Source organism: Prionailurus viverrinus, chromosome B1, assembly GCF_022837055.1.
Source record: "Prionailurus viverrinus isolate Anna chromosome B1, UM_Priviv_1.0, whole genome shotgun sequence".
NCBI classification, from domain to species: domain Eukaryota; kingdom Metazoa; phylum Chordata; class Mammalia; order Carnivora; family Felidae; genus Prionailurus; species Prionailurus viverrinus.
In genome coordinates this window covers 25,805,457-25,821,611 of record NC_062564.1, presented here as the reverse complement: position 1 = coordinate 25,821,611, position 16,155 = coordinate 25,805,457, and the positions used below count along the sequence as shown (strand labels likewise).

The window sequence follows — 16,155 nt, the reverse complement described above, 5'->3', positions numbered from 1 at the left end:
ATCTTCACTCCTCCAGCTCTGCAGACAGCTGCGTCAGCCCTCCATCCCACAGCACACCCTCCGTGCCTGGATTATGCAAGAGTGGCTGCTTTTGTTTCACTGACCAAGTCCTGACTCACAATACTACCAACAAAGCAGTGGTAGAGGGCTGAATCATAAAAGGCAAGAGTGGTGAAAGTTTTTACATTTAAGATGTACTTACTCAATTTTATGCTTAGCAAAGGCTATTTCTATCAAGTTTAATCAGATTTAGGAAGCCAGAATAAAACAAACATGAGCAACTGATAATATGTATGACACCGAATGAGTGCTCAGTTTAGAGATGATCTGATGTTATAATTTCAAGTTCAGGTGAAGGACTCAATTGGGATTCAGACAGACTGAGGCCAACCTTTGAAAACCAGAATGAGAGGCAGTGTCCATCACAGTGGGCTGTTTTCTCTCCATCTCCGTATATTTATAGCCATTCCATTATGTAATCTACCTTCTGACCATAACCATTTTATTCAATTCAAAATGCTTGTCTAAAAGTTAGCGCTTTGATCAGTCTATCAGATTTTCCAGAGTCGTCTTTCTGTGCGTCTTACAGTGCCTACCACACCGATCTGCTTGCACAGAAAGTTAAGCGTCACCCCTAAGCACTTGAACAAGACCATCAGAACAATAATTTCATGAGGAGTGAAGCATTAAACATGAAGAGACACAAGGGAAAAACCTGGAGAGAAAAGGAGAGGTGAAAAAAAGATCTCCCAATAATTTACTGTAATGTCCCATTGTTAATTTCCTCATCCCGCCTTTGAGCAAATCCTCAGTGAAGGGCTTTCTCCTTCTGTGCAGTCACAGCTATGGACCCCTCAGCTCCCAGCTCTGTCCATCCCCTTCCCCTACAGATAGCAGCAGACAGCACTGCTCTGGAAATACGGTCATCACTGTAAAGACAGTGGGGACAATGGAAAGGCTGTGCAAAAAGGAAAACAAAAAAACTTAAAAACCCATTGCTAAAAAAAAAAAAGTGAGACTTTTGGAAACAACATCAAAGCCATCATACCTGAAGGTTTTCCTCCCTCCCGGGCATTGAGCCAAAGTGCTGAAGAATTTGGCTTCGAAATCTGTCTCTTAAATTCTGAAACCAGCTGCAGGCTTGTGAGTATACCAAGTCATGAAGCTGTCTGAGATTCTTGATCTCCTCGTCATTCTCAACCTAGAAACAAAACAGTAAGACTTGCATCTAGTCCCCCTGGTCCAGATCACTAACCCAACAGAAATGCAAAAATAAAAATGTAAGAAGAGGCAATCCCAATTTCAGTGCTGGATCAGAGTATTCTTATGCAATACATATCCTGTGCTTCTGCCTCACAGAGCGCCAATGGCCAGACTAAAGAGACACCACAAGGTGTGACCGCCACCTGGCCTCGTCACCAAAGCAATGCAATACGGCGGAACCCTACTGCCGGCCTCCAGCTGGGAGGGGTACAACTGACAGTGAGTTGGGAATTTTTTTGTCTCTCTGCATTGATGGTTTTTGAAAGCAGTGGGATAAGAAAGGAATATCGTCACTACAATAAGAGGGAAGATTGGGAGAGGTTTCAGGCAGAGAGAACATGGCAGAAAGCAGGTAACAGGAGGGACAATAAGCATAAGTACACCTTTTACCAGGGAACTGAGAGTCAAAACACAACAAGAATCTTAGCATAGAAAACCCGTATATCAAAAGATAAGAGAAGAAATTATGCAAGGAGGAAGTTCTCTAAAGGCAAGGCTGTGGCTACCTCCATCATTCCTCCTTGCACCCTTCAGATCACCAAACTACAAACATAAAATTAAATGCATCAGCTTTGCAGCCTCAGATCCAGAAGAAGTAGTCTCACAGGACACAGGAGATGAAATAGAGCATTAACTCCTCCATCTTCTATTGATTTCTGTAGCACGCTCTTCTAGCCCACTCGCTATGTGCCGGTGGAGGGCTCTAGTTCACATACATTAACTCATCTGAACAAATACCAGGCCTGACTCAGCCTTTCATACTTCAAGAATGACTCACTATAAAAGGGACTCTGAACACATACTTTTTATTTCTGAAAGATGTGAAATGAAAAAACTAGAAAGCACCTGCCTTTTGCACAATACTGTGAATGTACTTAATACCACTGAGCTAAATACTTAGCTATGATTAAACTGGTAAATTGGGTTAATGAAAAGGTAGAGGAGCCAGTTGAAGACTTCTGCTCTTGCAATGACTATACAAGATTCAGTCCCCTGCTAACACACGTTGGTCTTGACATGAGCTGGAAATAAACTTGTGACTTGTTAAAACTATTAAAGAAAACCTCTACGTTGCACCCTTACAGAATTCAAGGAAACAAACCATGGGCTGTAGAAAACAAGGAACGACACAAATGACAAGTGTCTGACGTGGAAAAAGGAGCTGGCTAAAAAGCAGGCAGAACTTTAAGGGAAAAAAAGACTGCTTATAAAGAAAATTTGAGAAGCTTTTCCAGAAGGAAGGGACAAGAAATCATTACAAAGATGAGACATGAAGATGAGGAAAAATTATTTAGACATTCCTAAGACTGCAAAGACAGCAAACAGTTTCTAAACACCAAACTCATAATGCTTTCAAGATGCTATTCTATTGTCCTATATTTCTATCTAGGCATATGGTTGGCCATATACTCAAGGGATTGTGTCATCTAATCCAAATGTGAAGATGTAAACTTACAAAGAATATTGCCTTTAGCAAATGATTCCATTAACTAAGCATGCCTAAGGCACAGAAACTATCAATCAGCTCAAAATTTCAACTTCCACAACACTTTTGGCCTACTGCACAAAAAAGTCTCCCCATAGCATCTTAATCATAGGACAGGAAATATCAGCCCAATCAAGTTGATCAGAGAGGCAATATGGCATAATGATGAAGCACAGCACTTGGGGCCAGAGAGCTAGCTTTAAATCATTTCTATGACTCTAAGGTATATTTATTACCACTTTTGGATCTGACTTTCCTCATCTAAGGATCTCAGAGTTCTGAAAATTCAAAGAGCTAATGTTTGTAATGCCAGCGTTCAATAAACGATTAAAATGAAGGGCCCAAATGAATGAACAGGGAGAGCACATGATCAATGGTTTTATAATGCCCTTCCAAAAGAAACTGCCTTTCATCTGATACTCATAGCATCACAAATCATTTTTTTGGTACCTAAACTAACTGCAGATGGTGAATTACTGGAATCATCAAAAGGCCCACATTAACCCTTTGCAAGAAGGTTATCACAGTAATGCACTCCAGGAAAGATCTCACCAGTGAGGCTAGTGACAGTACTTTCTCTGTGATGCCCTAGAGTTTGAACACCTCTCCTCTCACTGTGTCCATGTTGTCATTAAGGCTATGTCAGATACATACAGAACAGTTTTTAAAGGCTTTCATGTGTTTGCCTAGTAATAGATTCGATTAAAAAGGGCAGGGATTAGCAGCTTTCATAACCTAGATGGGTTCTAAGTTCAATTCAGTCCATTGCTGGTGTTAAGTGCCCACCATGCCCACGTACACTCTAGACACCACGTTGGTTGGGGAGCCTGCAGAAATGAAGAGGATCTGTGCTCTGGACTCTTCCAAGTTGACACACCGTAAGAGCAAGATAAGCAAAAGCTAACTGGGAGCTAACTTGTGTAAGTATCGACCAGAGTCTCTGGGACAAAGAACTGTTGTATGCGGCTAGACTACCAGCCTGTGCAATGCCAAGGACAGAGTACCCCGAGGTGTGGTCAAGAAGCATTTAATACCTTAACATCTTCCAGATATTCAATGTCTGCAGTGCAATATCCATCTTTCATTCCTCTCTTTAAGACCCTAAACCGCTTTCCTCCAATTGTGTCAACCACAGACCTCCCGTCAGGTAAGAAATGTACATTCCGAATTTGTAGCATACACCCATAATCTGCAAAACTAAAAGAAAACTTCTGATTAATATCAAAGTTCAAGTAACAAGAATGCAAGTTCCAATGTAAACAAAAATGTTTCTGTACAAAAACATACCTATTCTGGGTATCACTAACACACATCCCAAACTGTTTAGTTCCAGTTTGTATACTTCTTCGAATCATCAGTCTGTATCTTGGCTCAAATACATGAAGAGGGCAAGGCACAGTAGGGTAGGCCATAGTGCAAACAAATATTGGAACATTCTTGGTCAAGCTGAAGAGGAAAAAAGTCTCATTATCATCCATCAGAACGTACCACAAAAATGACTGAAGCTTGCAACACTCATCAGCATCTATTTATAAAACTAAATCTGAATTTAAGATACCAGCTTGTCATACAGAGCTAAGTATCTTTATGAATCAGGAGTACAGTTAGTATTAATACAAACTTTTGTTTATATTTTGCATTAATCTGTTTAAAATATTTAGAACAGTTAGTCTTTTATCCATCAGATACTCTTCCTTATAGATAATAAGAAAAAAATGGGCTCCCACAGTCCACAAAAGGCAAATCATTAAAATTCCTAGTGCATTAAAATATTTTCAAATTCACAATCAAAAACATAACTCGGTAACATTTTTTCTAGGTAATTAAAATTATAGAATATTTTTCACTGCCAGATTGGCAGGAAAGAAGGAGGACAACAGTACCGCCCAGTTCTGGCACGGGCATGGGAAAAACTGGCAGGGCTGAGGGCAGTTTCAAACAGTACAACCAAACTGAAGAAGAATCTGGCCGACCCTTTAAAAAGTTCATATCCTTTAAACTCCTAGAAAAACTTGTACAAGTACTTGAAAGGAAAGCTCACTGTAACATTGTGTACAGTAACCAAAACTTAGAAGAGGGGACTAGTAAAATAAACTGACATAACCATAAAATGAAGATATACGTATGTGTGTGTGTGCACATACACACGGTGATATGGAAAAAAAGATCCCACTTTTGTTCAAAATGTATTTACACATCTTAAAATCTGGAAGGATACATGCCGAAATGCCAACGGTGATTCCTTTTGGGTTATAGATGACCTTTGCCACCCCTGCTTATTTACAGGATCTTCTAGCTTTTCTTCAAAATGACATAATTATGTGAAAGTAATACAAGTATTAGCTCCTCTTTTAAAAAATGTGTAATCTACCATGACTAAGCATTCCATTTGGTCTTTTTCAGTTCTGCTGACAAATATTAATCAGCAAAACTCTGAAGTACCAGGGGATGAGTACTTAAGATGAGCACCCCATAAAACAGCCCTGGTAGTAAGTAACCAAGACTCCCTCAAGCTTCTCTGCATCACACTGAGCCCCCCTCATGTGATGACTTCATCTGTCATTTGCCGATTCCACTCGTCTGCCGGGAGTCTGGTTGCAGTCACTATACTTAAGATTTCAAAAGCATATCTGCGGCTTTCCTGTAACCAGCTTTTGGCAGTGTTGATCAAGAAAGTTCATAATCCTCATATCAGGACATTTTCTATCAAAATCACAATGAAATATCAGTATCATGGAAGACGAATCAGTACCAACTTAGAAGAATGGACACCGTTCTTCTATCAAAGGGCACTGGCCCAGTGAAGACATTTGGTGGACACATACTAAGTTTGCAAGCATAATTTTTTCTTAGAAAGTAAGAAAAAAAAAAACTTTGGGTGTGTCCAGTGAAAGAGAAAGAGAAAGTTAAGAAATTACGCAGGAAAGAAATTTAAAGAGACTCCTGTGACTCGAGCAAGAGGGAAAGACAGGAAGGGAAAAGAACGTCAGAAAAGGACAAGGAAGAAAATACAAAGCACCAAAACCAGGTCCAACCTACCCAGCCCCAACTAGCCCGTGCGTGCTCGCTCGCTCTCAGTAGTGGTCTGTACCACTCTATCCCTAAATTATCTCCCGACACTAAATCTGCTACCGGTAATCTTGACTAATTGAGACTTTGGCCCCTAAGCCACTCCTACCAATTTCAGCCTCAAGGTCCCACCCACTTCCCGACCTCTCATTGGCTAAAGCAGCTGCCAGTCCAGGCCGTTTATGTTCCACCTTCCTGCTAACCCTGCCTGGTTCCTGAGGGTTCAGTTCCCAACTCCACTGCCTGAGGTCCCGTAGGAAATTCCTCCTCCACCGAAACTGCCACTGCGGTGCAAAGGGCTTGAGTCAACAACCCCCAGTGGAACATCTGGAAGTTACCAAATGAACTTTTAAAAACTTCTGTCTGTAGAGGAGAGGGGAACCTGACCCGTGTTTGTTGAAAATTGCCTGGGGCTACACTAGGTTGAACTCAAGACAGGATCCAGCTGGCTGCGAGAAGGTCTCTCCTTACTGTGTTAAAGGGTGGTGGCTCGGGGCTTGATCACATTAGCTTTATGAGAAGAAACTTACTGTGACAGCTCAGCAGTTTCTTCATCATATATTTGTTTTCTCTCAGACAGCTCATCAGGCAGATACTTCACTATCAATTCTTCCAACAGCTGTGTCACACAGTACCTCCTATCTGCTAGATACTAAAAGACAGTGTTATTTCACACTCCAGTACTTTTCCTACAGCAGAAAACAGGCAAAACAGTTCATAGTAAAGCCTTTATTACATATTTATACAGTCGATTCTGAATTAATTTGTGAGGAAGAACGTGACAAGACACGTGGCTGCGGTGGAGACTACCACCGTCCAGAAGACCCTTGTCCTGCTACGACCTCAAATCCTTTCTGGGCAGCAGGACGCCCTGCCCTCTCCCACACCAAAGGCCAATTTCTATCTGACAGCTCGTGGGTACTTCAGACTAGCATTTTAACTGAGAACCAAAAACATAAGCTAAGGAATAAAGAAAATAATACACTTGCCTTATTTAGGAAAAGTGAAACTATTCTTTTTGTCCCAGTTTTGGTGGCCGAGTCTCCAGATCATTTTTCTTGACGATTTTCCTTCCCATGTCACCCACTGTCACTCAGACCCTTATCAAGAGGTTGCTTTTCCTACACGATCCACCCCCCAACTCTATATAAAATGGTACATTTGTACCACTCCCTTAACACTCCGGAAAACAGCCACTCACATTTCTGCGTCATTATTCCAACTGCTAAAAGCCATCCCTCTCCTTCCAGCCTGTAAGCCTGCCTAGCCTGCAAGGTCTGGCTCCAACTTTACCTTTTTCATGAAGTCTGCCTTAATTTTTCTGTCTCCCGAGAAGCCCAATTTTACTGCCTTTATCCCATAAAAGGCAGTTACCACACACCGCACTGTATTCCATGGACAAAAAGACATGTTTCTGTAGGTAAGTTAAAAAACTGCATAAGGCTGGGACCAGGTCAGGACGTGGGTACAGAATTTTGGAACAATAACCCATATAATAAAGTTAGGAACGACTCTTGGGAGACAATCAGAAGATAAAGAGAAGCCACATACTTTTAATCTGCAGTTGCAGCAAAAATAAGGGTTTGTCATTATCCAAGGAAGAATGGAGGAGGAGGAAGGGGGAGAGGTTGGGAAAGGGTAACAGGAGTGGTTTTCAAACTTTAGCATGAAATCAGGCTTGTTGAAAAGCAGATGGCTGAGCCCCACCCCAGAGTTCGTGATGTCGTGGCTCTGAGGTGGGGTCTGAGAATTTGTAACAAGATCTCAGGTAATACAGATGCTGCTCTTCAGGGGAACACATTTTGAAAACCAATGGGCTAAATAGTAGATATAATACTCGTGTATTAATTTGGGGGGAAAAGGAATCTAAATTGTACAATATTTCTGGGGGATGTAGGTAACCCAGCATTTGGTTTTAAGAGTCTTATAAATACATGGTTTTGGATCAGCCATTCACCTTCCAGAAATTTATCCTAGGGAAATAGTCAAGACGCAAATCATGGTATACAAAAAAAAAAGAACAAAACAACTTACATACCCAACAATAGGGAAATGTTAAATCAATGGATTATTCTGCTATAAAAAAATCTTAAATACATTCCGATGAAAGAAGAACAAAAGAAAATGACAAGAAAAGCATAAAATGATAGAGCGTATCAATTTGTTTTTTTAAATACATACTTAGATTTTACCTATTAATACAGGATACCTTTAGGACACAGGATAAAGTTATTTTCAAACAGTATGCTGGCTGTATTTTTAAATAATGCTTGTTTTCCTTCAAACTCCAGACATTTCTTAAGGTGAGGTAGCTCTAAATTTAAAGCCACGTATCTAATTGTTAATTTGAAAAAAAAAAAACAATATACTACAGAATATTTAAAAACTCTGGAAACACAGAAAAAAAACATGATTAGAGTACTTCACCTGAAAACATGAAGTATATAGGCAGAAATGTAATTAATAAACTTAAGAACGAGTTTGTCTTAGGTTTTTGGACTTTGTGAAAATTCTATATATGGTTTTCTGTTTGACATATTGGCTTGTTATGTAAGACTCCTATCCATGTATTTAATACACATATGCTATTATAATATCTGTACAGAGTTTTTTTCTGCATCGGAATTAACTATGTACGTTCAAATGCAAAATGGCTTAATTTTTTATTCATATTTGGAAGACTTTTTTTAAGCAATGCTGTCACCCCCCAGAGATAGGATCATTCTCGTGATCAATGCTACAGTCGTAATTGGGACCTAGAATTATAACACTGGGGCCTCACCTGATGGCTAAGGACACCCAAGCAGGACTGGGAAAATGCTGTCTTCCCATTGGTTACAAAAGATATGTACCTGAGATCCAGCTATTTCCCTAACACAGGTTATGAATAGCATTGATCATGACTGTACAAGGGGTGTGGGAAGCTGTGCCTCCAGTAAGTACACCACTTTCTAGAGCTGTGCTGCCCAAATGGTAGCCACCAGTCACGTGTCCACTTAAATGAAAATGAAAATTTAAAATACACGTCTTCAGCCACACTAGCCACATTTCAAGTGCTCAATTGCCACATGTGACTACCATGTTGGACAGCATAGTTATGGAGAATTTCCATCAATGCAAAAAATCCTATTAGTTGTTCCAGATGTTAAGAAGGCAAGACTAGGGCTGAAATCCAGGGTATTATTGAGGGTGGAAGGCAAGGCAGTTGGGTTTTCCCAATACTGTCTGTCATCATTAAAACTGAACCAAGTCTCGGCCAGGTACTTGACCATACCCCCCTTTGTTTAAAAAAAAAAAAAAAAAAAAAAAAAATACATGGGGCTTGGCCTCCAGAATGGCCCTCCTTTCCCCTATGCTCTCCAAATTCACATTTCTCCAGCACTAGCATTTTGGGTAATGTAATGTTTTCCTTCTTGGTCAGTCAGCATATATAATGTAATTTATTCTGAACATGATAATCACTCTATTTCTATGGGCTAAATACAAATCAGTATTGCCAAGCTTAAGATCAATAAACAGATAAATATGCAAATGTTTACCTCTTTTAAGCTTTCTTTGCAGAGAGGACAATACGGTGTATGATCTAAACAGCGCTCAAGGCAATTCTTACAGAAGGAGTGTCCACAAGGGGTTGTTACTGGCTCAAAAAACAACCTGAAATCAACCAAAATACATGTTTTCACATTAAACTATCCATGGGAAAAAGTGAAGAAATAATGGAACCATAAGACTAATCTCTATTTGAGGAAGAAGAAGGGTCTAGTGGGCAGGAGAGGAAGGAAGGGGCAGTGATACATACAATTATCCCCTCCTGAACCTTTTAAAAGTTCTCCATCAACAGAGGTACTACTCTGCCAAGGGGTGAAAGCTATACTGACCAATGGAACAGCCCACACGGGAGCTACTACACATTTGAAATCTGGCTGGTCCAAACTGAGAAGTGCAATAAATGTAAAATGCACATAGTCTCTGAAACTTGGTGTGTAAAATAAACAATATGAAATATGTAATTATTGTTGACTAGATTATTTCTTAATAAGCCTATAAAAGCCTTACTATATAAAATCCATGAAAAAGAATAACCCAATAAACTTCACAGTTAATTCGTAAAGAAATATTAGGCTTAATACCAGTAAGTAATGAATAATATAGAAATACTAATTTTACTTACATGGTAATTATTTCCTGAAACATGATACTTCGGAATTTCCTAGATAAAAAGGTACTTGAGAAATCATCTGGCCTAATGCCCTCACCTCACAGGTGGATGAAGCAGTCTAGGCTCAGAGATAAGGGACCTGCTCAGAACACAGCTCGTTCCTACCAGCCTGATGTGGCCAGCCACCAGGTCTCCGGGTCTCCGTGCACTGTTCCTCTGACTCCACCACAACTCAAGTAAATGGAACATGTCTTTCAAAACTATTAGTCTTCTAGAATTACAAGCATTCTACACAATGGAAATCTTTTTTCATTTATTTTTATTATTTTTTTAATTTGTTTTAAATTTACATCCAAATTAGTTAGCATCTAGTGCAGCAATGATTTCAGGAGTAGGTTCCTTAGTGCCTCTTATCCATTTAGCCCATCCCCCCTCCCACAACCCCTTCAGTAACCTCAGTTTGTTCTCCATATTTAGGAGTCTCTTCTGTTTTGTCCCCTTCCCTGTTTTTATATTCTTTTTGTTTCTCTTCCCTTATGTTCATCTCTTTGGTTTCTTAAAGTCCTCATGTGAGTGAAGTCAGATGATTTTTGTCTTTCTAATTTCACTCAGCATAATCCCTCCAGCTCCATCCAAGTAGTTGTAAATGGCAAGATTTCATTCTTTTTGATTGCCGAGTAATACTCCATTGTGTGTGTGTGTGTGTGTGTGTGTATACACACACACCACATCTTCTTTATCCATTCATCCATCGATGGACATTTGGGCTCTTTCCATACTTTGGCTATTGCTGATAGTGCTGCTATAAACATGGGGGTGCGTGTGTCCCTTCGAAACAGCACACCTGTATCCCCTGGATAAATGCCTAGTAGTGCAATTGCTGGGTGGTAGGGTGGTTCTATTTTTAGTTTTTTGAGGAACCTCCATACTGTTTTCCAGAGTGGCTGCGCCAGCTTGCATTTCCACACAACGGAAACCTTTATCCAACTTTACTTAAAAAGGACTTTATAGTTACAACAAGAGAGAATCATATATATACAACACGTTGTTAGCATTTTTACCCAAATCTAAAACCATGTATGTGTCTAAGTTTCAATAATATGTATAACTTTTATAGTCCTTTACAATATGTAAGTCATTAGATTCTTACAACACCTGTATAGGCTATGGAACTACCCCACTTTGTAAGTAACGAAAATCCAAATAATGTTCAGAGATTACCTGCCCAAGTTGTGAAAGGTAAGCCGAGAACTAAAATTCATATCTTTTGATTTTTAGTCCAGTATTCTGTCACTTTAGAGTAGATTACCTTTATGTACTCTGTATTTTATTTGGTAATATAAAATATGCATCTTTATAAAATTTTATACACTTACCTCATGCAGAGAGAACACTCAAAATCTGCAACATCTATTAATTCTTCTGGGATGTCACCGTAAGTTAATGAAAACGTACAGACTTCATTGCGAGTTTCTATTAAAACAAAGAGGGTTATCATCTTTAGGAAAAAGTTTAAAGACCATTCTAAATAAATAAATGTGTTCTAAATGAGTGTAGTCACATTTTTACCTCCTTGTTTTTTAAGCTTATTTCTTCCGTCTTCGTCTACAATCACATCCTGGTCTAAAAGAGACAACTTTCTTTTCAGCAGAGCACCTTTTTCTTGAACAGAGAGTAGAGGTTCCGAGGACACTCTTTTTAAACAGTCCTCTCTGGCAGGCATTTCTGTTGAATTTATAGCCTGTGCTGACCATGCACGGTTTAAGCTTCCTTTGATAAGCTCTGAAGTGACCTCTGGTATTTCTTCGTTCTACAAAAGTACAATAAACAAGGGTAACTATATTGCGGCTCTCACCACGAACCAAACTGAAATGAAATTCCACTGTCTGAGAATGTTCTTTTTACCATTCATTTAAAAGCACCAACTTTTAATTCTAAAACCCTGATAAATAAATCATTTTACTAGTAATTATAATATAACCTTAGACATCAAGCTGACATGTTATAATGAGGTCGATGCAGTTATGCTAATATAGTTGTTACAACCCTGAAGAAACTAAAATAAATACCATGTTCTACATTTCCCATGAGACTAAAGTCTTCTGATATTCAGGTGACCTAAAATTGTGATTAATGAACACATATTTTACATAAAAGTTCAGTGTAAAATAAAAGGCTACAGACAAAAAAATCTAATTCAGACCATGCTTAATAGATTCTATTTCTTGAAACCCAGAAAGTGAAAATCTTAACCTGTAAAAAAACAGATGCACTCAACCCATGAAAATCTTTTCTCACCCCTTACCTGCTCTGGGCTAAGCTCTGTGGCAGAGTGAGACTCTTCCATCACTACAGGAAAACCAAAAGGTTTGTTTTTAATACATGGCAATGAACTCCAGGAAGAGTCCTTCAGGCCTTCTTTTAAGTTTTCAGGTGACAATAAATCACATAAAATCTGTAAGAGAAATGTAAAGGTAATGGAAAATGTATGATTAGGGATAATTTAATATAAAGCTATCTAAGAAATTTTAGAAAATTCACAGCAGACATTGTTTTTAATGAGCAGAGGAGGAAGAGATTAAGCAATAAACAGAAATGCCAAACCATTCAAAAGTCTTGTAAAACCACGGTGTGCCTGAATGGGGTCAGATCACGTCAAAGAAATAATTCAAAAGAAAAGCATTGGAGTGGCTAGACTACCAGCCTAGAAGTTACCCAATATTAAAACTGACTTTTTTTTTTTTTTTTAATTTTTTTTTTTTTTTCAACGTTTATTTATTTTTGGGACAGAGAGAGACAGAGCATGAACGGGGGAGGGGCAGAGAGAGAGGGAGTCACAGAATCGGAAACAGGCTCCAGGCTCTGAGCCATCAACCCAGAGCCCGATGCGGGGCTCGAACTCACGGACCGCGAGATCGTGACCTGGCTGAAGTCGGACGCTTAACCGACTGCGCCACCCAGGCGCCCCTAAAACTGACTTTTTAATGGAGGATTATAAAGAGATTTTTGAATGAGAGAGAGAGAGAGAGAGAAGGACTATGGGAAGGGCAGACACAGGGAGAGAGAGAATCCCAAGCAGCCTCCGCGCTGTCAGAGCAGAGCCCAGCACAAGCTTGAACTCATGAACCATGAGATCGTGACCGGAGCTGAAACCAAGAGTCAGACACTTAACCGACTGAGCCACCCAGGTGCCCTGTAAAAAGAAGAGATCTCAAGAGAAGTAGAAAATATTTACCTCTCAACATTAGTGAGTCCCAGCCTATCAAGTTCACAGTTCACCCCAAAGTATACTTTAAGACTGGACTTAGAGTGTTTAAGCGAATTAAAGAACTTGTAATTCTAATTACAAAACTCTTAAAATTCCACTTATTTACCCTGAATTTAGCTTCTCACTGAGTAACCTACACGGGTAGCCACCATTGCCCAGCTCTCTCGGTTGGGAGCACCATATGGCAGCTGTCCCTTAACAGCTGTGAGTTAACCTGGGAGGCAGCTGTCCCATCAGAATTTCTGGGTGCTTCTATCAGGAATACATCTTAAACAAAACCATGGTAGGTTAAGCGAGGGAAGAACCTGGCTAGAAGGAAATGAGTAGGACCCAAATGATTGTTATTGTCGAATAAACTATATTAAATGAACAGCAGAGCATTTCTTAAAGTCTAAACGTGGATGTTTAGTTTTTCAGTTGCATTACCTCTCAAACTCACAAAAATCAGATTACTCCTGAATCATTGCTATAAGGTAGATAAACAGGAGATATATTCAATGTATATAAAAGTGCTTATCTGGTAGGAGCTCAAGCAATATCTCCTTTAATGAACAAACAATATTCCCTTTAAAATTTGTATGTTTTTACTTTTCTCCTGGCTTAAAAAAATGCATTAAACACTCAACTACTCTAGAACCCAGCAACTCTCCACTAAGTATTTACCAAAGAGATATAAAACTTATGTTCACAAAACAACTTGTTCAAGAATGTTAATTCATAGCAGCAGCTGGTAACAATCCAAATGAAAATCACTATTAACTGTGAATACCACAAATTGTGGTATGTTCCTACGATGGAATACTTAGTGAACAAGAAAAAATTGTTGGATAGATCCCAAAACTATGATGTTCTGCAAAAAAAACCAGCCACAAAAGAGCACACACTGTGTGGTTTCACTTGTACGAAGTTCTAAAATAGGCAAAACTACTCTGTGGTAATAAAGATCTAAACAGTAGTTGTCTCTGGGATCAGGGATAGAGGCGATTTGCTGAAAAGGGAATGACTGGACTTTCCAGCATGGTGACAATAGTCTATATCGTGCTGTTACATGGATGCTTAATTTCTCAAAATTCACCAGACTGTAAAATCCATGCAGTTTATTATATGTAAATCATACCACAATTTACAAAAAGCGTACTGGGAGAAAACCAAATATTTCAAAGTATCACTTGTTTTGCATTTACCTGACCTTATTAAACAACAAACGTTTACAGAAATATAAGGATATCTAGTAGCATAGAAAATGCAAAATTATAAGCCCTTAAAAAGGTCTGCAGTGTCCCCAGGGAGATACCACTAACAAATATAAAACAGTTGGAAAACACATGGGAGTAAACGATTTTTTGTTAAATCGATGGGCTGGAAGGTATATGCAAGCAAGCCTCAGAGAAGATACACAGAGGTTAGCTGTATGTATGAGGCATCCGGGACCTGAGAAAATTTTCAAAATTCTCATACTTCAAACTGCACAAGAATTTTCCTAGGTGTTTGTAAAACTATGCCTGAATTCCAGAGATTCTAATTCCAAAGGTCTGTGGTGAAGTCCAGGAATCTTTATACTTACCATGCCCCTAAGGTGATTCTAAATTGAGCCACAATGTAAAAAACACTATAGAGGTGATAAATAACACGGCATGTTTTAAAGATATTGAGGAGAACATCGTGATTGGGCACTGCAATTGTATCAGGGTAGATTTTCCAAAAACACTTTTCAAAGACTCTAGTCTTTCCAGATACTCTAAATAAGTTTGACAAAAGTTGAATGCTACCGTCATGTTAGTACAGCAAAAACTGAGAATTTCTGAACAAACCTGTTTAACCCAATGTTTCCCGAAGTCATTTAATCAGAGAACCTCCTCCCTTTTTTCTTAACACCAACTAACACACCACAAAACAAACTCTGGAAAGTGATAGATGGATTACTGAAAAAATTAAGGAAGAACGAACCGGGCAATACTATGGGCAACCATGGAAAATAAGCAAAACTTAGACTGGAAATTAAACGAAAAAAGCAAGTCAACAAAAATTCCTGAATAGGAGTCCCAAAGTGAGAAAAGAAAGAGTAGGAAAACTTATTTGAAGAAGTAGTGGCTGAAAACTTCTCTAACCTGGGAAAGAAAACAGAATTTCCAGATTCAGGAAGCACAGAGTTGCAAATCAGATGAACCTAAAGAGATCCAAACCAAGACACATTATAGCTCAAACGGGACAGTTTAAAGAGAGAATCCTAAGAGCAGCAAAAGAAAAAACTTATTACACAAAAGGGAAACCCCATATGGCCATTAGCAGATTTACTACCAGAACTTTTGCAGGCCAGAAGGAAAATGGCATGACATATTCAAAATGCTGAAGCTGAAAGGAAAAACCGTCCACCAAGAGTTCTCTACCCAGAAAGATTATCATTCAGAATTAGAAAAAAAAAAAAAAAAAAAAAGATTAAGAGTGTTCCAGGCAAGCAAAAGCTAATGGAATTCATCACCACTAAACTGGCTCTACAAGACATGTTAAAGGGACTTCTCTAAACTGAAAAGAAGTGGCACTAATAGTAACAAGAAAACATATCAAAGGAAAAATCTCAGGGGGAAACATAAATATACAGTAAAGGTGAGTAGAGCAACCACTTATAAATAAAGCAAATATGAAGGTTAAAAGAAATAGTAAAATTAACTGAAATTACAATAATTGGTTAAGAGATGTCTAAAATAAAGAGATGTATAAGGTGACATCAAAAATGTAAAAGGTGAAGGGGGAGAAAAATGTAGTTTTGGAATGTGTTCAAACTTAAGTTGCCATCAACTCAAAACAGACCATTACAAAGTAAGTTATATGTGAGCCTTACAGTGACCGCACAAAAACTGACAGTAAATATGCAAAAGAAAATGAGAAAAGAATCGAAGCATAACACTAAAG

General features: G+C 38.9%; 1 protein-coding gene across 2 annotated transcripts in view; it reads right to left on the bottom strand.

Annotated features, from left to right (window-relative positions):
- Window positions 1-16,155, bottom strand: part of LONRF1 (LON peptidase N-terminal domain and ring finger 1) — a 38,164-nt gene that overhangs the window by 2,583 nt on the left and 19,426 nt on the right. The window contains exons 4-11 of one of the 2 annotated variants that reach the window (XM_047856109.1): window positions 12,283-12,432; window positions 11,547-11,787; window positions 11,354-11,450; window positions 9,358-9,472; window positions 6,349-6,470; window positions 4,037-4,195; window positions 3,784-3,946; window positions 1,049-1,201 (exon numbers count right to left, since the gene is read on the bottom strand). In XM_047856109.1, the coding sequence (XP_047712065.1) occupies window positions 1,049-1,201; window positions 3,784-3,946; window positions 4,037-4,195; window positions 6,349-6,470; window positions 9,358-9,472; window positions 11,354-11,450; window positions 11,547-11,787; window positions 12,283-12,432 (1,200 nt within the window). The remainder of the gene's footprint in view (window positions 1-1,048; window positions 1,202-3,783; window positions 3,947-4,036; window positions 4,196-6,348; window positions 6,471-9,357; window positions 9,473-11,353; window positions 11,451-11,546; window positions 11,788-12,282; window positions 12,433-16,155) is intronic. The other variant, XM_047856110.1, reaches the window with a different exon arrangement.